The sequence below is a fragment of the Protopterus annectens genome, chromosome 7.part0 (genome assembly GCF_019279795.1).
Source record: "Protopterus annectens isolate FY-2018-M chromosome 7.part0, PAN1.0, whole genome shotgun sequence".
In the NCBI taxonomy this organism is placed as follows: Eukaryota; Metazoa; Chordata; order Ceratodontiformes; family Protopteridae; genus Protopterus; species Protopterus annectens.
In genome coordinates, this window is record NC_056739.1 from 1275475522 (window position 1) to 1275496280 (window position 20759).

The 20759-nt window shown below is 43.5% G+C and overlaps 1 protein-coding gene across 2 annotated transcripts in view; it reads left to right on the top strand.

The window, feature by feature from the left end:
* The window catches only part of PIAS1 (protein inhibitor of activated STAT 1), a 1566363-nt gene that overhangs the window by 128248 nt on the left and 1417356 nt on the right, over positions 1-20759 (top strand). For both annotated transcript variants that reach the window (XM_044077888.1, XM_044077889.1), the window contains exon 2: positions 10099-10546. In XM_044077888.1, coding sequence (XP_043933823.1) covers positions 10099-10546 — 448 coding nt within the window. The remainder of the gene's footprint in view (positions 1-10098; positions 10547-20759) is intronic.

Consider the following 20759-nt stretch of genomic DNA (forward strand, 5'->3'; position numbering starts at 1 on the left):
CAACTGTGGTGCTGGTTACCTTAGTGGGAACATTTCAGATTACTTATCCCCCTTTTTAGGGTTTCTCAAGAAAGAGGGTTCAGAAGTAAAGAACTGGATCATGACTGAAATTATTTTTGTAATGCTAACTGTATAGTGAACAAACAGAATCAACTTAGGTGTGTACTAGAACATGATCATTATAAATCTGGATTCAGCTGAAGCATGAAACCCAAGTGGAATGTGCTTCCCAGAATATGTAAAATATGAATGTATATGGGAGGAGAAGAGAAGCTGAGGTGATTTGATTCCTCTTCTTGTATCAAACACTCCAGTTTAGTGTTTTCCAATGCTCAAATGGAAGCTCTATCAGTAGACATTCATGGTTTTGGGGAGACATTAACTGTCCCTGTACTGACTGGGAAGAATGTACTGCTACTGCTAACTTAGGATGGAAGTTTCTAGATTCCATAAAATTTCACAGTCTTGAGTGGATTTCTAGCAGATTTCCGTCTTGTTGCTGTCTGAAAGTTTCAAAAACAAAATCTCAAAGGAGATGGGAATATGTCCTTTTCATATGTAGTTAGCAAATGTGTTGGTTCATATGGCTTTACTGATACAGTCTGATATTCTGCATTGTACTCTGTTTCCATTGAGGTTGTATTTTTTTGTATGTGCAGAATACAGTAATGGCCTACAGTATGTCTTTTCTGATTTGTCATATTATTAAGCATACAAGTCCTTTTGTATTTCACCACATAACGTGCGTATGTACTTGCATGCACATGTATTTTTCACTTGCAATGTGTGCGCGTGTGTATGTGTAAATGGCCTACAGTATGTCTTTTCTGATTTGTCATATTATTAAGCATGCAAGCCCTTTTGTATTTCACCACATAACGTGCGTATATACTTGCATGCACATGTATTTTTCACTTGCAACGTGTGTGTGTGTGTGTGTGTGTGTATGTATGTATGTATATATATATATATATATATATATATATATATATATATATATATATATATATATATATATATATAGATATATATGGATCTAGGACATTTGCTCGAGTGAGCAAACAACCAAAACCCTAACGGCCGGGCATACTTACACGAAAGTGCTTTTCACCGAATAAGCACTTTCGCGTAAGTATGCCTGTTGCCGAGGCTGTACTACTGTGTGGGTAAGGGAAATTTCCCTTTTCCCCACTGTAGTGCGGTCTCGGAGGGAGAATATTAAAGTGGGGGTGTGTGGGGGGCTTTACTAAAATGTAAATGTGTTTTATTTATTTATTTTTTGTAACCCGCTTTAACGAAAGCGCTTTTTCGATAAAAGCACTTTTGTTAAAGTGTGTTCAGTTATTATGGATTCGGACGTTTGCTCATTTGAGCAAACGTCCTATATATATATATATATATATATATATATGTATATACATATATATATATATATATATATATATATATATATATATATATACATATATGTATATAAAATGAGTGTGTATATGTACGTATGAAAATTAAATATATATACAGTGGATATAAAAAGTTTACACACCCCTGTTAAAATGCCAGGTTTTTGTGATATATAAAAAAAATGAGACCGCAATACATCATTTCAAAACTTTTCCCACCTTTAATGTGACCTATAACCTGTACAATTCAGTTGAAAAACAAACAAATCTGTTAGGGAAAAAATATAAAAAATAAAAAATGTGCAGTAAGCTGGTTGCATAAGTGTGCACATCCTTAAACTAATACTTTGTTGAAGCACCTTTTGATTTATTACAACATTCAGCCTTCTTGGGTAGGGAGGTATCAGCATGGCACATCTTGACTTGGCAATATTTGCCCACTCTTCCTTGCAAAAGTGCTCCAAATCTGTCATTGCGAGTGCATCTCTTGAGCGCAGCCCTCTTCAGTTCACCCCACAGATTTTCTATTGGATTTAGGTCTGGGCTCTGGCTGGGCCATTCCAAAACTTTAATTTTCTTCTGGTGAATTCATTCTTTTGTTGATTTGGATGCATACTTGGGGTCATTATAATGTTGAAAGGTGAAATTCCTCTTCATCTTTAGCTTTCTAGCAGACGCCTTAAGGTTTTGGGCCAAAAGTGACTGGTATTTGGAACTGTTCATAATTCCCTCCACCTTGACTAAAGCCCCAGTTCCAGTTGAAAAAAAAGCAACCCCAAAGCATGATACTACCACTACCATGCTTCACCATGGGGATGGTGTTTTTTTGATGATGCAAAGTGTTCTTTTTACGCCACATGTACCTTTTGGATTGTGGCCAAAAAAGTTTAACCTTAGTCTCATCAGACCATAACACATTTTCCCACATGGTTTTGGGTACCTTGATGCATTGTTTTGCAAATTTTAGTTGGGCCTGGATATTTTTGTGTATAAGAAAAGGTCTTGCAACCCTACCCAATAGCCCAGACATATGGAGAATACGGGCGATTGTTGTCACATGTAGTACACAACCAGTACTTGCCAGAAATTCCTGCAGCTGCTTCAGTGTTGCTGTAGATCTCTTGGCAGCCTCCCTGACCAGTTTTTGTCTTGTCTTTTCATCAATTTTGCAGGGACGTCCAGTTCTTTGCAACGTCACTATTGTCCCATACTTTCTCCACTTTTTGATGACTGTCTTTACTGTGTTCCATGGTATATCCATTGCTGTGGAAATTTTTTGTACCCTTCTCCTGACTGATACCTTTCAACAATGAGATCCCTTTGATGCTTTGTAAACTCTCTGTGAACCATTGCTTTTGCTGTAGCAGGCAACTGAGTAAATGTAAGGAAAATCATTCTAGGACAGCTGAACTTTATTTGGCGTTAATCAGTCTCTCTAATTGATGGCAGGTGTGTACCCAAGAAGACTGAATGCTGTAATTAAATCAAAAGATGCTTCAACAAAATATTAGTTTAAGGGTGTACACACTTATGCAACCAGATCATTGTACATTTTTTATTTTTTATATTTTTTCCCCTAACAGATTTGTTTGCTTTTCAATTGAATTGTACAGGTTAAACGTCACATTAAAGGTGGGAAAAAGTTTGAAATGATTTATTGTGGTCTCATTTTTTTATATCACAAAAAACTGGCATTTTAACAGGGGTGTGTAAACTTTTTATATCCAGTGTACACATACATATGTGTGTGTAGTGTATATATGTGTGTGTGTGTGTGTGTATCTAAGTTTATTATACACATATGCCCAGATACATACATAAAATATGCGCATATATATACACACACACACACACACACACACACACACACACACACACACACACACGTGGGTTTTTGTGTGTATTTTTTCATTTACAACATGACATAACTGAATATGTCATAGTTTAATGCACTAAAATGGTGGGGTTTGGTTAAAAACATTGTATCATATTGAAATCCCTAAGGGCAAAATAACCATCATAGGTTTATTTTGTAGGTGTAATTACTATTGTTACTGCATGAAAGTTTCATAATGAAATCTTAAAATGGAGGCAGAAATAAAGCAGTAGTTGCATTTGTACATATATTTTTACTAACACAGTCTGACATTTGCATCATACTCTTGTTTCCATATAGTGTTTGTGTTGAACAACTTCTGAGTATGAAGAATACAGCAGTAATGGCGTAGAATACCTATTTACTGAATTGTTATTACATCACAAGTTGTAATTCTATGTGTTACTGCTGTACTCTTGTTTCCATTGGGGGTGTTGTGTTGAACTTCTGATATGAAGTTGTTCTATCTCGCCGTTTTGTTCTTACACGTGGGTCGGAGCCGATCCCTCGGCTCCGAATCGGCCGCTTTCAAGCTCAAACTCTCAGAGAAGCTCGAGACCTAGTGTATATCCCATGATGCTCTACTGTGAATCCTCAGATCTAGTTTGCCGCTGCAACGGATCCACAGCTTGTTGGAGGAAGCTCGGGCCAGTGATTTAAAATTTTCTATATTAATAGTTTTTTTTTGTCTTTAAATTAGTATTACACATACTTAGATTTCAACCTTTATTATAGTATTAGGGTTTTTTGCCTGTTAGTATAACTTGCTTAGGATTTTCTAAAAAGTTTTTCTTCAGGGCTTTAGGCCTCTTTTTCTTGGGCGTGACAGGGCTCTGTCAGCTAGTGTGTGTGTGTGTGTGTGTGTGTGTGTGTGTGTGTGTGTGTGTGTGTTTATCGTCTTATATAATCTAGTGTGCATCATATATCTAGTGTGGTAGTTAATATTAGATATTTAGTGTGTTTATAAATATATATATATATATATTTCTGTAGGAAGTTAGTTAATACTAGTTTGTTGTTATAGTTAAAAGTAACTAATTTTCTTAGACAAATAAACATTCAGGGACCTGAATTATTTAAAATGTCAGAGAAACAAAAGTCAGGGTTCAAAAGGTGTGAGTGCAGTCAAAAGATGTCTGTTACAGACAGCCACTTCACCTGTGTTTACTGTTTGGGTTCTGTACACCTACAAGAGGTGTGCTCTATCTGCCACTCCTTTAGCGCCAGGGTTCTCTTGGAAAGGCGGAGGAAGCTGGTAGATAGAGGACTCCTGAAGCCTGATTTTCAGGCTACCTTAGACAAGGCTGACCTCTCTTCCAAGGCTTCGAAAGGGTTGAAGTCTTCCAAGGGATCCTCGGAGCCCAAGTCATCGGCTCCGAGTTCCTCTGGTATGGTTCGTGCATCGGCTCCACAGGCCTTGGAGCCATGTATCGACCCTCTACCTCGGAGCCCAGTTGTGGAACCGATATTGGAGACTCCTCAGTCTCCAATTCTTCAATCGGTTCCATCTTCGGCTCCTTCGACCCATCCCTCGACGCATTCTTCGAGGCTTTCCGATGTGGATCTGGACCGAGTGGTTAAGAGGCTCTTAGAGAACCCAGCCCTGGCCAAAATGCTGTCTGCTTCGAGCCACTCGGCTTCGAAGCCTGAAACCCCAGCCATAACTTCTCCACCTCCTCCTCCAAAGCCAATCGAGCGTTCGGAGCTGGGGCAGGCGGAACTGATGTTGGTAGAGCCCTCGGAGCCGAGGTTCGATCCACCTCCCTCGGCTCCATCGACCTTGACCTCCTCGGTTCCGACCAGGGAATCTCATGGCCGACAGTCCCTCGCTGGCTCCGGGGTGGAGAGTCGAACCGATACCTCGGTTCCGACCCTTCCACTCGGGGCTTTGGCGCAGATGGCCTCGGCTCTGTCCCCTGGATTGGAATGGGGGGTCTCGAGCTTCCGGCCTCTTCGGAGCCGACTGACTTCTTGGACCGAGATTCTGGTGCCTTTGATGCCATGAGGAAGGTCATGTCTGCTAAGACCACTACCTCCTTGGATCTGTCTTCCCCTCCCTTTAAGGGGCCTCGTTCTACCTCTTCCCCACAGATCCCCACCAAGCGTCGAAATCCAGGGCCTCAGGTATCCCCATTGGGTGGCCCCTCCTCTCTAGGGACTTCACCGGACGCTTCCACCGATGAAGTACCTAGGAAGAGATTGTGCAAGAGGAGGCACTTATTCCCCACAGGAATCCCTGACATCGGATACCGACTTGGAGGAATCACAAGGGTCACCACGATCTCCCTCAGGGGATGTCTCATTTGCAGACATATTGGAAATTTTAAGGCAGAGGGGTGATTGGCAGTCCCTTGCCCCTACTGAGGATGAGTCGGTCCTCCTGAAGGCCTTTGGATCTCAGCCATCCACCTCCTGGGTTACTCTGTCCTTCGATGAACTGATGGAGTTGGTTGCTCGAAGGGCGTGGGAGTCCCCTGATTCAGTGGAACCGGTCCCACGGAGGCCCAACAAGTTTATTACTTCACCTACTGATAAGGCCTTTCTAACAAAGGGAGTCCCGGTTGATGCCATGGTGGTGGCGGCGGCCACCAAGAAAGAGATGTCGGAAACCTCTTCTGCTGTCCATCCTCCTAATAGAGATTCTAGGACTATGGACAGATATGGGAAACGCATATTTAGTTCTGCGGCATTTTCCATGGGATCGCTCAACTACCTGACACATTTTACCCGTCTTCAACGAGATCTCCTCAAAGAGCTGGGAGATACTCTCCAGGGTAACACAGCTGATGCAGTTTCTGAGAAGGTGACTGCACAACTCAGCACCCTCAATTCCATAGTAAACTCATCCATACGACTCATTTCTTATGCTGCCACTGGATCGAGTAGGGCGGCAGGCTCAGCGATAGCTCTTCGGAGACAGTCCTGGATGCGCCTTTGCTCCTTTGCGGAAGCCTTTAAATCTTCCTTCGTCAATACCCCATTCAATGGATCCGCCTTGTTCGGACCCAAAGTTAAGGAGACACTTACTAGGTGTGAACAAGAAGGAAAGACACTGTCTGCCATTGGAGTCCGTTTTTCCACTCCAACTAGACCGTACCCCAAAGGGCAATGAAGTGGGAAAATGTGGTTCCGGAAACCCCAAGGAGCTTTCCAAAACACACCTACTGATAACCCCCTCTAGGGGCAGAGGAAGGGGCAAAAACGGAAGACGCCGTCCAAACGGCAGAGGCGGTCTGCAAAACCAGGGTGACGAGGAACAGGTCTCTGGGAAGTAATATCAGCATTCCTGAAAGGAAGCCCGGCTCTCCTACTCTGGAGGCAGTCAGGGGTCGCTTGGCTTTATACCCAAACGCCTGGCTAAGCATTACAGTGGATTCCCCCCCATGGGTACAAGGATCCCAGACGTTCCACCCAGTCTGAGAGAACTAGCAGCCATAGAAATCCAAAACCTGCTAGACAAAAGAGTCATCCAGCCAGTCCCGGCAGACCAAATAGGATCTGGAACTTACTCAAGGTTCTTTTTAGTTCCAAAGAAAACAGGGGACTGGAGGCCCATACTAGACCTCAGCAAGCTCAACACCTTCGTCAAAAAGGAGAAGTTCCGGATGACGTTGCAATCAGTTCTCCCGTTCTTAGCAACAGGCGATTGGATGTGCTCTATAGATCTCAAGGATGCTTACTACCACATCAAAATGGACAGATCGTCCAGAGATCACCTGCGTTTCCGGCTGGGGGCCAATCATTACCAATTCAGAGCCCTGCCCTTTGGTCTCACCACAGCCCCCAGGGTGTTCACCAAATGTATAGCAGTGGTCACGGCTCACCTGAGACGATTGGGATTCCGGGTGTCTCCATATCTGGACGACCTGGCTCCTCACCGCCACCTTCAGGCATCAACTAATACAAGCAAGAGACTACACCGTAAAACTTTTGTTCCCAGTTGGGTATAACCCTAAGCCTTGAAAAATCTGCGTTATCACCCTTGCAGCATATTACATTTATAGGGGCAGAACTGGACACCGTCAGTGCAAGGATCACGTTGCCCCAATCAAGAATCGTATCTCTAAAAAATCAACTATCCAGCCTGTTGGTCTGGAACAAAGCTCCTGCGTCCCAAATACTGCAGCTTCTAGGCACAATGGCAGCCACACTGATAGCAGTTCCGGTAGGTCGAATGCACATGCGAATACTCCAGTGGCTACTCTTCACGCAATGGTCTTACCAACGTCTGCCCATGTCACATGAGATCCGACTAACGAATCTTTGCAAGAAGGATCTCAATTGGTGGTTGAACAGCGACCAAGTGATAATCGGACGTCCCTTTGTTCTTCACCAACCCACAGCCACAGTGACCACGGATGCTTCCCTGATAGGGTGGGGGGGCTATTTCAGGGAAAGACTGTCCAAAGCACTTGGTCAGTCATGGAAACACATTTGCATATAAATGTCCTAGAGCTGAGAGCGGTGCTCCTAGCGTTGCAACACTTTCACGATTCTCTTCCTCTAGGTACAATTGCTATCCAGACAGACAACATGTCGGTAGTCTGGTATATCAACAAGCAAGGGGGAACCAGATCATATCCCTTATGCCGGGAGGCCTTAAGAATTTGGTAGTGGGCTGTATCCACCAGACGCTTTCTGATAGCAACGCACATCTAGGGGTCATCCAACGTGATAGCGGACAAACTAAGCAGAGCCATGCTGTTGCCTTACAAGTGGTCTCTCAAACAGAAGGTGGCGGAAGAGATCTTCCGCAGATGGGGCCAGCCTTGCTGTGACCTATTTGCATCTCCAATGAATGCCAAATGCAGCAGCTACTTTGCCCTTTATCCCCCACCGGGGAACAAACCGAGGGACGCACTCATACACGATTGGCCCCCGGGCCTCTTATATGCCTTTCCGCCAATACCCCTAATTCACAAATTCATGCAGAAAGCCAAACGTCTGGGAAGGACTGTGATCTTGATAGCCCCGTCTTGGCCTCGACAGATTTGGTTCCCCTTCCTGCGGAAGTATCAAGTGGAAGAACCATGGATCCTGGACCCAGTGCTGGATCTTCTGACTCATTCGTCGGGAGTTCTTCATCCCTCCCTCCCTCACCTCCCTAAAACTGACAGCTTGGCTGCTCCAATTCCCACATTAGCCAGGTCTCAAGATTTGTCTTTTGCGGTCCAGCATATTATAGTTTCCTCTCATAAACTATCTACCAGGAAGCTATACAATAACAAATGGAAACGGTTTGTTCACTGGGCTTCTCAACATGACATTGATGCTTATTTAGCACCTGTTCATATCATCTTAGAGTTCTTATCTTCCTTGTTCCATAATGGCGCAGCAGCTGCCACCATTAGAGTCCAATTGGCAGCTATTTCCAATTTCCATGTGGGGTTTAATGGGTCTAACATCATGTCGCATAGACTATGTAAAGCATTCTTAAAAGGAACCCACCATCTCAGACCATCTATCAGACATCCTCTCTCTCCCTGGAATTTGAATCTGGTTTTATCCCAGTTGATGCTCGCCCCCTTCGAACCCGCTTCATCCTGTCACTTAAAGTTCTTGTCTTGGAAAACTATATTTCTGGTAGCCATTACATCTGCACGTAGGGTCTCCGAACTTCAAGCCTTGTCCTCCAAACCTCCATATTTGATTTTTCTCCCCGATAGAGTCTCCCTTAGGACTAATCCTACCTTTCTTCCCAAGGTCTGTCCAGAAGCTAACATAAATCAGTCCGTTGAGCTTCCAACCTTCTTCAGGCACCATACCAACAGACTGGAATATATGTTACACAAACTTGATGTAGACAGACAACTGAGGTTCTATCTAGATAGAACGAAAGATTTCAGACAATCGGATCAACTTTTCGTCTCTTACGCAGAAAATAAGAAATGTTTTGCAGTATCAAAAAATCACATTGTCTAAGTGGCTCTCTGACTGCATCAAATCCATTTATGCTTCCACTAGTCAGCCATTAGAATCTAACGTCAAAGCCCACTCTGCACGAGCTGTTTCTTCGTCATTAGCTCATGCAGCTCGATTACCCTTAGATACCATCTGTGCAGCTGCCACATGGTCAAAACCTCACACGTTTATCACTCATTACAAAGTGGATAGGACCGCCAGGGACAGGGCTACCTTTGGTTCCACTGTGCTCAGGAATGTTCTCCCGTGAGCCACCCAGGATCAGGGTGCTTGGGACGCTACCCACGTGCAAGAACAAAACGGCGAGATAGAACAACTTCACATAAAGAAGTTATGTCCTTACCATAACATTCCATGTGAGTTGTTCATCTCGCCTTTTTGTTCTTACATTCCTGCCCACCTTCCCCCTCCAGTCGAGCAGGATGGTTGCCTTGGTAGATTGGTCGAGTTGTCAGTCTGTATTGCATATTCTGTTTTTCCTATCTACAATCTTTTAGCTACCTTCATAGGTAGACACTATAGTTTCATTTCTTCCTGTAGGCTGTCTTGGTTGCAGCATACTAGATCTGGGGATTCACAGTAGAGCATCATGGGATATACACTAGGTCTCGAGCTTCTCTGAGAGTTTGAGCTTGAAAGCAGCCGATTCGGAGCCTCACATGGAACGTTATGGTAAGGACATAACTTATTTTTGTGGTATCCAGAATGCAGTAATTATATTTATGTACGGAGTTATTATAACTTGTTTTACTTCCAGTTTTATTATGCAGTGTAATTGCAGTAACTGTTAAAACTGTAATAATGTTCAACAGCATGTTAGCTCCATATGCTTCAATGAACTGTTGAGAGTATATTTGAGAACAAGTTTAATAATTTTGTTTTCTTTTTTTTTATGTAAAGCAAATGCTTTTGAGCCTTAGAGTTTCAGAACTCCAAGTACTTCTGGGTTACGCTGGACGGAATAAGCATGGACGCAAACATGAACTTCTAACTAAAGCACTACATTTGTTAAAAGCAGGCTGCAGCCCAGCAGTACAAATGAAAATTAAAGAACTATACAGACGAAGGTTCCCACAGAAAATTATGACATCTGCAGACCTCTCAGTTTCAAGTGTTCACTCAACAACAGGCTCTATGTCAAGTAGTTTGTCATCTGCTATTTCACAGCTAAGTTATGATGGACATTCGCCAACGTCACCACTGCTCTCTCTTCCTCTCCTGGGATCTAAGCATAGCTTAGAGGTACCACATATTACATCCTCTCTTCATCCAGTCCATCCCGACATAAAGCTTCAGAAATTGCCCTTTTATGACGTGTTGGATGAACTAATAAAACCGACTAGTTTAGGTAAGATTAAAATACAGTTCTTTCTCAGATCTTTAATATTTTAATCCAAATTTTCTAGTCAGTTGGGCATCTTTGGCAGTATTATCTGATTTGTTTGGCTTCTGCTACATACCTACAATCACGTGCGTTACTAGCTGAGTAAGTACAAACTTGCAGTGTTAAAGATTGTACTGAATTTTATTTTTCTGTCTATTTAATTGTTTCATTGAATATTCTGGTCTGTGTCTATCTGTAGTTATTTATTTTTCTATTTAATTGTTTCCTAGAATACTGTGGTCTCTCTCTCTCTCTGCAGTAAGTGGGGGCTGTTGGTTTCACTTTTTGATATTCACTGTTAAACACTCAGCCTAGAGGGTTTCTCTGTATTTATAAGTGTTAGTCACATTTCTTTGAATTTATTACTGCTGAATATCCGAGTTGTTTGGCTTCTGCTACATACCTACAATCAACTGCATTACTTGCTGAGTTAAGTACAAACTTGCAGTGTTGAAGATTGTACTGCATTTTATTTTTCTATTTAATTGTTTCATTGAATGTTGTGGTCTGTCTCTCTCTCTCTGTAGTTATTTATTTTTCTATTTAATTATTTCATAGAATACTGTGATCTGTCTCGCTCTCTGCAGTAAGTGGGGGCTGTTTTGTTTCACTTCATTGATATTCAGTGTTAAACTCTTAGCCTAGAGGGTTTCTCTGTATTTATAAGTGCTAGTCACATATCTTTGAATTTATTACTGCTCAGTATCTGAGTTGTTTGGTTTCTGCTACATACCTACAATCAACCGCATTACTAGCTGAGTTAAGTACAAACTTGCAGTGTTAAAGATTGTACTGCATTTTATTTTTCTGTCTATTTAATTGTTTCATTGAATATTGTGGTCTGAGTCTGTCTGTCTAGTTATTTATTTTTGTATTTAATTGTTTCATAGAATACTGTGGTCTCTCTCTCTCTCTCTCTCTCTCTCTCTGCAGTTAGTTTCCTGCCCTTCCTCCCTGTTCTTGTTCTGGTATTAATCTTGGTGGCTTTGGAATTGCCCGCCCCTCCTGTAAATTTGTGTTTGAACACTCCTCCTGGGTCTTTCTCATTTGCTCACCCAACTGAGTACAGTGAAGTCATATTTTGACTTCATACACTCCTACCAGTCCCATCTGTTCAGCTCTATCCCAGCTCTATTCCAGTCTAGTGTCACTAGCTCATTCTACCTAATACAGAGAGAACATTTGTGAAGGGCAAGCCACTTAGGTCCTTAGGTTTGAATTAACTTCTGTTTCTCCTTTTTCCCTTTCCAAAAAAAAATTTTCTAAGCTTGTTTCCTGCCTTTCCTGTAACTAGTCTAGCCCAGATACAAATTTGCTGTAACCAGGACTGTTTGTAAGCTTCTGAGCCCCCAAAGCCTTTCTGCGTTGGAGGGAAGCCTTCTAGCTTATCAGTGGGAGTGGTAAGCACTAGGTAGCCTATCTACCACAAGAGTGGTTTCTGGCCCAGAAATTGTAGTTTATTGGCCGTTTGGGAAGTTTTTCCATCTCTTTCAACCTTCTGGTTTAAAAGCCTGAGTTTGCACTAGTTTCCCACCTTTCCTGTAACTAGTCTAGTCCAGATACAGATTTGCTGTATCCAGGACTGTTTGTAAGCTTCTGAGCCCCCCAAGCCTTTCTGTGTTGGAGAGAAGTCTTCTAGCTTATAGTGGGAGTGGTAAGCACTAGGTAGCCTATCTACCACAAGATCCAGGTACAGAGTCTTTGTTTTAGCACTTGAATTTGCTTAGTCGTGCTCAGCACTTGTTCAGAACTTGTTGTTAGCACTAAATAAGCTACAAATTACTACAGCACTCAACCCTTCCTCTTTAGAGGAAAACAGTTTTTGTACTTACTTTCCTCACTTGCTTAGAGAAAAACAGCTCATATACTCACTTTCCTCACTTGTCTAGAGGAAAGTAATTTTTTATTCAGGCATGTCCAAGGGTCAGCACCCAGTGTTCTCTCCTGTCTATCTGATGAATCTGGGCATCTTGGGGCAATGTAGCAATTGCCTCATGTACACAGACAACCCTCTCCTCCTACCACCCAATACCACAACCTGTGAGAGATGCACTTAAGTAGCCAAACTGGAGGTAAAGCTCTCTCCAACCAAAACTGAACTTGACAATCAAGAGGAGAAGGTAAACACTTGCACCACACCACACTCATCATCATAGTCCCACTAAACCTACACCACCAAAATCCACACATAGAAACACAAAAACATTCGCAGAGGCTCTCAATAATAATCTGCTCTAGCAGCAGAGGCTTCCAAAGCAGAAGCGCAAGCAACCTCCATCCCCTAATATAACCCAAATGACATGTAGCCCACAGGCTCAGTGTGCCAATAAACTACAACCCATAAGGTAAAACAACACACCCAGCACACTAGTCATAGGTGACTCTACACACAGAGCTATCTGAGGAGGAGCAGCTGATCTGTGATATATAGCAATAAGTAGCCTGTTTTTTTTTTTTTTTGCTTAATTGTAGTAGTTATTGTCTATTCTAGGTATTTATAGCAATTTTATTGCATACTGCATACTTGTACTGTATTTCATAGCTGTTGGCTCACTTGTGATAAACATTTCTGTAGTGGTTTCTCCCACCCTCCCTTCTTTTTGGCATCTTGTCTTTATACCTGCCGGCCTTGCAGTTGCCTGCCCCTGCTCTAAATTTGATCTTGGGCACTCCTCCCAGTCTAGTATCATTAGCTCATTCTGCCTAATATAGAGAGAACATCTGAGAAGGCCAACCCACTTAGTTTCTTTCCTTCTGTTCCTCCTTTCTCCATTTCTTTAAAAAAAAAATGTCTGAATATCTTTGTGTTCTGATTGTGCTTCTCAAACATTTTGGAAATATAGAGTATATTTTAGTGCATTTATTAAAATTGTGTTTGCCTTAATATTGCTACAACTCAAGTGCTCTAGGTTGCACTGCATCTGCATTGTTTTAGTTTATTTTAACTGCTTTTCTGTATATATATAGACTTTTCTGTATATGTAGACTAGCTACTTTTTCTACTGTATTACTGCCTCTTAAATCGTTTTTCAGTTGTGCACTTGCCTGGCTTCATTTAAAAAGTTTTAAATTGCTAATTTTGTAGAGTTTTAATTTTATTTACTGTTGAGGGATACACACTCAAGTGCGTTAGCCTTTTCTGTGTTTATTTAGTGTATAATTGCATTGTTTAGCCTGTTTTAACCAAAAAAAAAATACTATCTTGTTTGCTCATTTTCCACCTTTCTTAGCTAGTATAGTCCAGATCCCAGGCTTTGCTGGTTTCAGGACTTTATTTTCTGTGTTCAGAGCTATCCAGACCTTGCTGTAGTGGAGGGAGGTCCTGCTTCTTGCCAGTGGAGTTGTGAGTAGTGCACACCCTGTCTAACACTAGAGGAGTGGTTTCCAGCTCTGAAATTGTAATTTTAGCCATTTTGGGTTGATTTCTATCCCTTTCAACTTTCTGGCTTAAAAACACGCGTGTTTGCGCATTTTTCGCATAGTGCAGCACTGCGGGGCTACAGTTGAACTATTCCGGGTGCCCGAAAGTCTCCTCTTCAAATTTTCCCTTAGAACTAGCTGGTTTCTCAGTAGTAGCACTAAAATCTGAACCCCTGTGACTAGCACTTGCTCTAGAACCTGCATTAAAGCACTAGGAAGCCTTAAACTGATACAAGCACTCAATTGTCCTTGTTAATGAGGCAAAATTAATAGTAGGCACTAAACAGCCTATAATTGCAAAGTACCTTGCAAAGGTAAGGGAAAGCAGCTCTTGTACTGTACAAAAAAGCACCTAAACAGGCATGTCCAAGGGTCAGCTTCCGGTGATTTCTCCTTTGCACCTGGTGAATCTGGGCATACTGGGGCAATGCAGCAACTGCCTCATGTACACAGACAACCCTCTCCTCCTACCACCCAACACTACAACCTGTGAGAGATGCACTTACGTAGCCAAACTGGAAGCAAAGCTTTCTCCACCCAAGATTGTGCTAGACAGTCAAGAGGAGAAGGTTAACACCTGCACTACACCTCAAGAAACACATAGCCCTTCAAAACCCACACCATCAACACCCATGCATAGCAACACTAAACCCACATATACAGAGGCCCTTAACATTAACCTGCCCAAGCAACAAGGACCTCCGAAGCAGAAACACAAACAAACACCAGTCACAACCAAAGTGTCACATAGCTTACAACACCAGTGTGCCACCCAACAACAGCCACTAAGGCAAGACAATGTACCGAACACTTTAGTCATAGGTGACTCTATAGTCAGGTACACTGATGTCCCACTCACCAGGCTGAACAAGGAGAAAATTACAGTCAGCTGCTTATCGGGTGCCAGGATCTGCCACATAGTGCATCCACTCAAGTCACTCCACAACAAGTACAAATACGACTCTGTCATTGTCCGTGTTGGAGTGAATGACTTGAGACATACCTCCCCTGGACTACATGAAAAGAGACATGGAAGAGCTCTTGGATCATGTGACCCAGGCAGGTATGACCCTAGCCCTGAGTAGCATCCTGCCTTTGCCCAGAATGGTACCACAGTATAAGGACAAAATGATAGACTTCAACAATTGGCTAAGCTTCTGGTGTCATTCAAAGGGGATCCAGTATCTGTCTGTCTGGGATGACATGATCAACGAACCACGATGCTTTGCTAGAGATGGTCTGCACCTGTCACCCCTGGGATTCAGGTTACTGGCTACAACTCTTGCCACCCCTATAGTGCCTTTTTTAGAAAAAGTTCAAAGGACAAAACTACCACCGTAACAGATAAAAGCATGCAAAATCTGAAGGTAATGCTACTCAATGCTAGAAGTCTAAACCTCAAACTGCACTCTCTCGAGGCACTCCTAAAAATGGACAACATCGATATCTGTGCAGTAACTGAGACCTGGTTCAAGGCTACAGAGAGCACCCCTGCAATACCAGGCTACAACTCTTACCACACTTTTTGGCCGCCAAACCAAGACCGAAACACTAAAGGTAGAGGAGTGTCCATATTCACCAAAGATATTCACACCTCTCGGCTAGTTGCCCAACACAATGTATCTGAAATTCTCCAGGTGCAACTAACACTAGGTAAGACTGCAATCCAAATTGTAGCTTGCTAAAGATCCCCCACCATGCCCCAAGATTCTCACTACACCTTTCTAATCATACTGGAAAATATTAATATGCAATAAAACACCCTAATACTGGGTGATTTCAACTACCCTGCCATTAACTGGGAAAACTACTTGAGTACCAACACCTTTTCCCAACGGTTCTTGGAATTCATAAATTCCAATGCCCTGGATCAACTAATCCATTGTCCCACCAGGGGCTCCAATATCCTAGACCTGGTTATTACCAACATGGGAGATAGATGCTGCACGCCAGTGGTCACCTCCTCATTGGTCAGGTCTGACCATAAGCAAATCACCCTTGACATCTACATCCCACCCCCAACCCCAGTAAGGAAACCTCCGTAAAAAACTTCTCCAAAGCCAACTTCACACTACTCAAGTCAGAAGTGACAAACTTCATGACACCCATGCAGACGGGAGCTGAAAGGTTGACTGCTGAATCCTGCACTAAGGCACTGTACGAGCACATCCACTTGTGCATGAATCGTGCCATCCCAAATAGAACCAAGATGCTTTCCTCCAAAAAAAAGGAAGCCAATCTGGTGGTCCCCTGCCATAAACAAACTATACAACAGAAGGAAGAAAGAAACTGTTGCAAAAGAGGAAAATCCCAGGATGCAAAAAACTCCCTTATCAGCCTCATTAAGAAGCTGAGATCCCTCATAAAATCCTCCAAAGCTAGTTACGAAAATTGCCAAAGATTCCAAAGACGACCACAAAGCGTTCTATAGTTGTCAAAATTCTAAATGGCAATGCTCAGATATGCTCTGAGCTACAACAGAATGGCAATAAATATACTGATCCCAAGGATATTGCCAGTATCCTGGCAGATTAGTGCCAGCTTCACCCACTCTCACCCCCTAAAAGACCCATCTCAATACCAAAATATTGCCAAATTCCGGTTATCACGGCCACACTGGTAGAAACCGCACTCTCCAAAGCTAAGAATACAGCATCCATGGGACCAGATGACATCCCGGGCTGTGTAATACATGAACTACGAAATGAACTGGCACCTCACCTAAGTGTCATGTTTAATCATAGCCTCACCTCAGGCTTCATGCCCACTGAGTGGTGCACAGCTACAGTTATCCCACTCCACAAGGGGGGATCCACCTTGGATCCTGGGAACTACCGTCCCATCAGTCTGACGACGCTGATCTGCAAGAGCATGGAACGCATTATCATGGAACTTATAAACAAAGACATTGGCAACCGTCAAACACTGGACCCCACCCATTTTGGGTTTGTGAAGGGCCGATTTTGTCTCCTGAACCTGATTGACTTTTTTGATTCAGTCTCCAGGGCTGTGGATGGAGGGTAAGGTGGTCCACACAGCCTATCTGAGCCTCGCCAAGGCCTTCGACGTCATCCCTCACTCTGGAGTCATAGATAAACTTACTAAGCTGGGCATAAATCCCTACATCATTTGATGGGTTGCCAAGTGGCTTACTGACAGAACACAGACTGTAAAAGTGGCCGACTCCAAATCCAGCTCCAGACAAGTGGAGTACCTCAGGGTTCAGTCCTGGGACCGCTCTTGTTTGGCATCTACTTCTGTGAAGTACAGGCCAACACTAAGGGACTCTGGCTAACAAAGTTCACAGATGACTGCAAACTGGGAGCCATTATTGAATCCCCGAATGATGTGGATATTCTACAAAAGAGTCTTACAGAAACAGATGCTTGATGCCAGAGCCATGGGCTCAAGCTTAATGCCAAGAAATGTATAGTTATCCCCTTTGGGAAAAACCATGTACCCGTGAATTACCACATAGGTGGCAGTACACTAAACACTGAAAATGTGATGAGAGACTTAGGGACACAGGTGGACAGTGATCTCACCTTCGATAACCACATCACCACAACAGTCTGGAAATCCTTCTATGTGACACACCTCATCACTAAGGGCTTTTCATTCATCCAGAAAAAAGGAGGTCATTGTCCTACTGTACTCATCCCTCATTAGAACCATTATAGAGTACAATGCCCCGTTGGGTATGTACCTCACAAGACATCTGCAGCAGCTGGAAAGGCTGCAGAATACCTCAGTTAAAGAATCACAGGCCTAAAGCAGATGCCCTATGCTGACCGTCTAAAAAAAACTCCAGCTATACTCTGTGGCATATCGTCTACTCAGAGGTGATCTCTGCTTAATATACAAGGCCATGTCAAAGCCTGAGCTGTTGGACATGCTCCACTTAAAGAAATCCCAATCCCTCAGAGCCACACGCTCCAGGGATCTAAACCTTGTCATCACAATGAACAAAACATGCTGGAGGGATAGGTTCCTGACCCAGAGACTCCCCATACTCTGGAATAGACGGCCCATACATGTCAAGCAGAGCGGCTCCTTGGCCCTCTTCAAAAGGAACTTTGACGATTGGATGGGAGATAGGAAATTCAACCCGGGGATCACGTCAGTCACCCTGCTAGACAGGGGCCCAGAGAAATAAATATTGTGGGAAGAAGTATCCAGGGAATTGTTATGGCTAGGATTGTATAGGCCCTAGGGCCAATAGCCTAGTACCAACCTATGAACCTATAGTCAGGCACACTGATGTCCCCCTCCCCAGGCTAAACAAGGAGAAGGTTACTGTCAGCTGCCTGTCGGGTGCCAGGATCTGCCACATAACGCACGCACTCAGGTCACTCCACAACAAGTACAAATATGACTGTCATTGTCCATGTTGGTGTGAATGACCTGAGGCACTCCCTGGACTACATGAAAAGAGACATGGAAGAGCTTTCCGATCTTGTAGCCCAGGCAGGTATGACCCTAGCCCTGGGTAACATCCTGCCATCGCCCAGAATGATACCGCAGTACAAGGACAAAATGATTGACTTCAACAATTGGCTAAGCTTCTGGTGTCATTCTAAGGGGATCCAATCTCTGTCTGCCTGGGACGACATGGTCGACAGACCACAATGCTTTGCCAGAGATGTCCTGCACCTGTCGCCCCTGGGATTCCCGATACTGGCTAAGGGTCTTGCCGCCCCTGTAGTGCCTTTTTTAGGCAAGGTTCAAATGACAAGTTCACCACCGTAACAGGAACAGGCAAGCAAAAACTGAGCGTAATGCTAGAAGTCTAAATCTCAAAGTGCACTCACTTGAGGCACTCCTTAAAATGGAGAACATCGATGTCTGTGCAGTGGCTGAGACCTGGTTCAAGGCTCTGGAGAGCACCCCTGCATTACCAGGCTATAACTCATACCACACCTTTCGGCCATCTAACCTGGACCAGAACACCAAAGGCGGAGGTGTGTCCATATTCATTAAGGATATCCGTACTTCCAGGCTAGTTGCGCAGCATAATGCATCCGAGGTTATCCAAGTGCAACTTACTCTGGGCAAAACTGCAAACCAAATTGTAGCTTGCTACAGATAACATGCCCCAGGATTACCACTACTCTTTTCTTGATATACTGGAAAATATTAGGGTTCAACCAAACACCCTAATAATGGCTGATTTCAACTACCGCACCATTAACTGGGAAAACAACTCGTGTACAAACTCCTTCACTCAACACTTTCTGGAATTCATAAATTCCAATGCCCTGGATCAACTTATCCATACCCCCACCAGGGGCAACAATATCTTAGACCTAGTCATTACCAACATGAGTGTCCGGTGTTCCAGACCTGAAGTCAACTCTTCGTTGTTCAGATCCGACCATAAGCTAATCACCCTAGATATCCGCATCCCGCCCCCACCCACCATTAAGGTAACCACGGTAAAAAATTTCTCCAAAGCCAACTTCATGCTTCTTAAGACAGAAGTGGCAAACTTCATGACACCCATGCAGATGGACAATACAGTTACGATTGCTGAATCCTACACAAATGCACTCTATAAGCACTTACATGAGTGCATGGATCGTGCTATCCCAAACCAAACTAAACCCCAAACCAAGACACTGTCCTCCAAAAAAAGGAAGCCAGTCTGGTGGTCTCCTGCCATAAACAAACTCTACAACAGAAGGAAGAAACTGTTGCAAAAGAGAGTAAAATCCCATGAGTGGAGGAGCTCCCTGGTCAGCCTCAGTAAGAAGCTGAGATCCCTTATAAGATCCTCCAAAGCTAGCTGCGAAAACAAAATCACCACTGATTCTAAGGGCAACAACAAAGCATTCTATACCTATGTCAAGAATCTCAATGGCAACACCCAGATCTGCTCTGAGTTACAGCACAACAGTACATAAAATACAGATCCTACTGATATTGCCAACATTCTGGCAGATGGGTTCAGTGCTAACTTTACCCCCCTCACCCCCTAAAGGGCCCATATCTGTACAGAAAGAATACAGAGTCCCTGTAATCACATCTATGCAGGTAAAAGCTGCACTCTCTAAAACCAGAAATACAGCATCCATGGGACCATACAACATCCCAGGCTGCAGTTTACCCAAACTTCAGAACGAACTGGCTCCCCACCTAAGCACCATGTTCAATCATAGTCTCACGTCAGGCTTTGTGCCCACTGAGTGGCACACATCGGCAGTTATCCCACTCCACAAAGGGGGAGCCACCACTGATCCTGGGAACTATCGCCCTATTAGCCTGACAAGCCTGGTCTGCAAGGCCATGGAACGTATCATCATGGAACTCATAAAGACATTGGAAACCTCCAAACTCCAGACCCCACCCAGTTCGGGTTTGTGAAAGGCAGCTCATGCCTTCTGAACCTGATCGACTTGTTTGAGGCAGTCACCAAAGCCGTAGACGAGGTTAAGGTGGTTCACACAGCCTGTCTTGACCTAGTCAAGGCTTTCGACACCATCCCCCATTCTGGAATTATAGCTAAACTCACTAACCTAGGTATAAATCCCTACGTCACAAGATGGGTTGCCAACTGGCTCACTGACAGAAACCACACTGTAAAAGTTGCAGACTCCAAATCCAACTTCAAACCAGTGACGCAGTGACAAAGTACCACAGTGTTCAGTCCTGGGACCTCTTGTTTTTGTTATCCGCTTCTCTGAAGTACATGCTAACACAGAAGGCCACTGGCTAATGAAGTTCACAGATGACTGCAAACTAGGAGCCATAGTCGAGT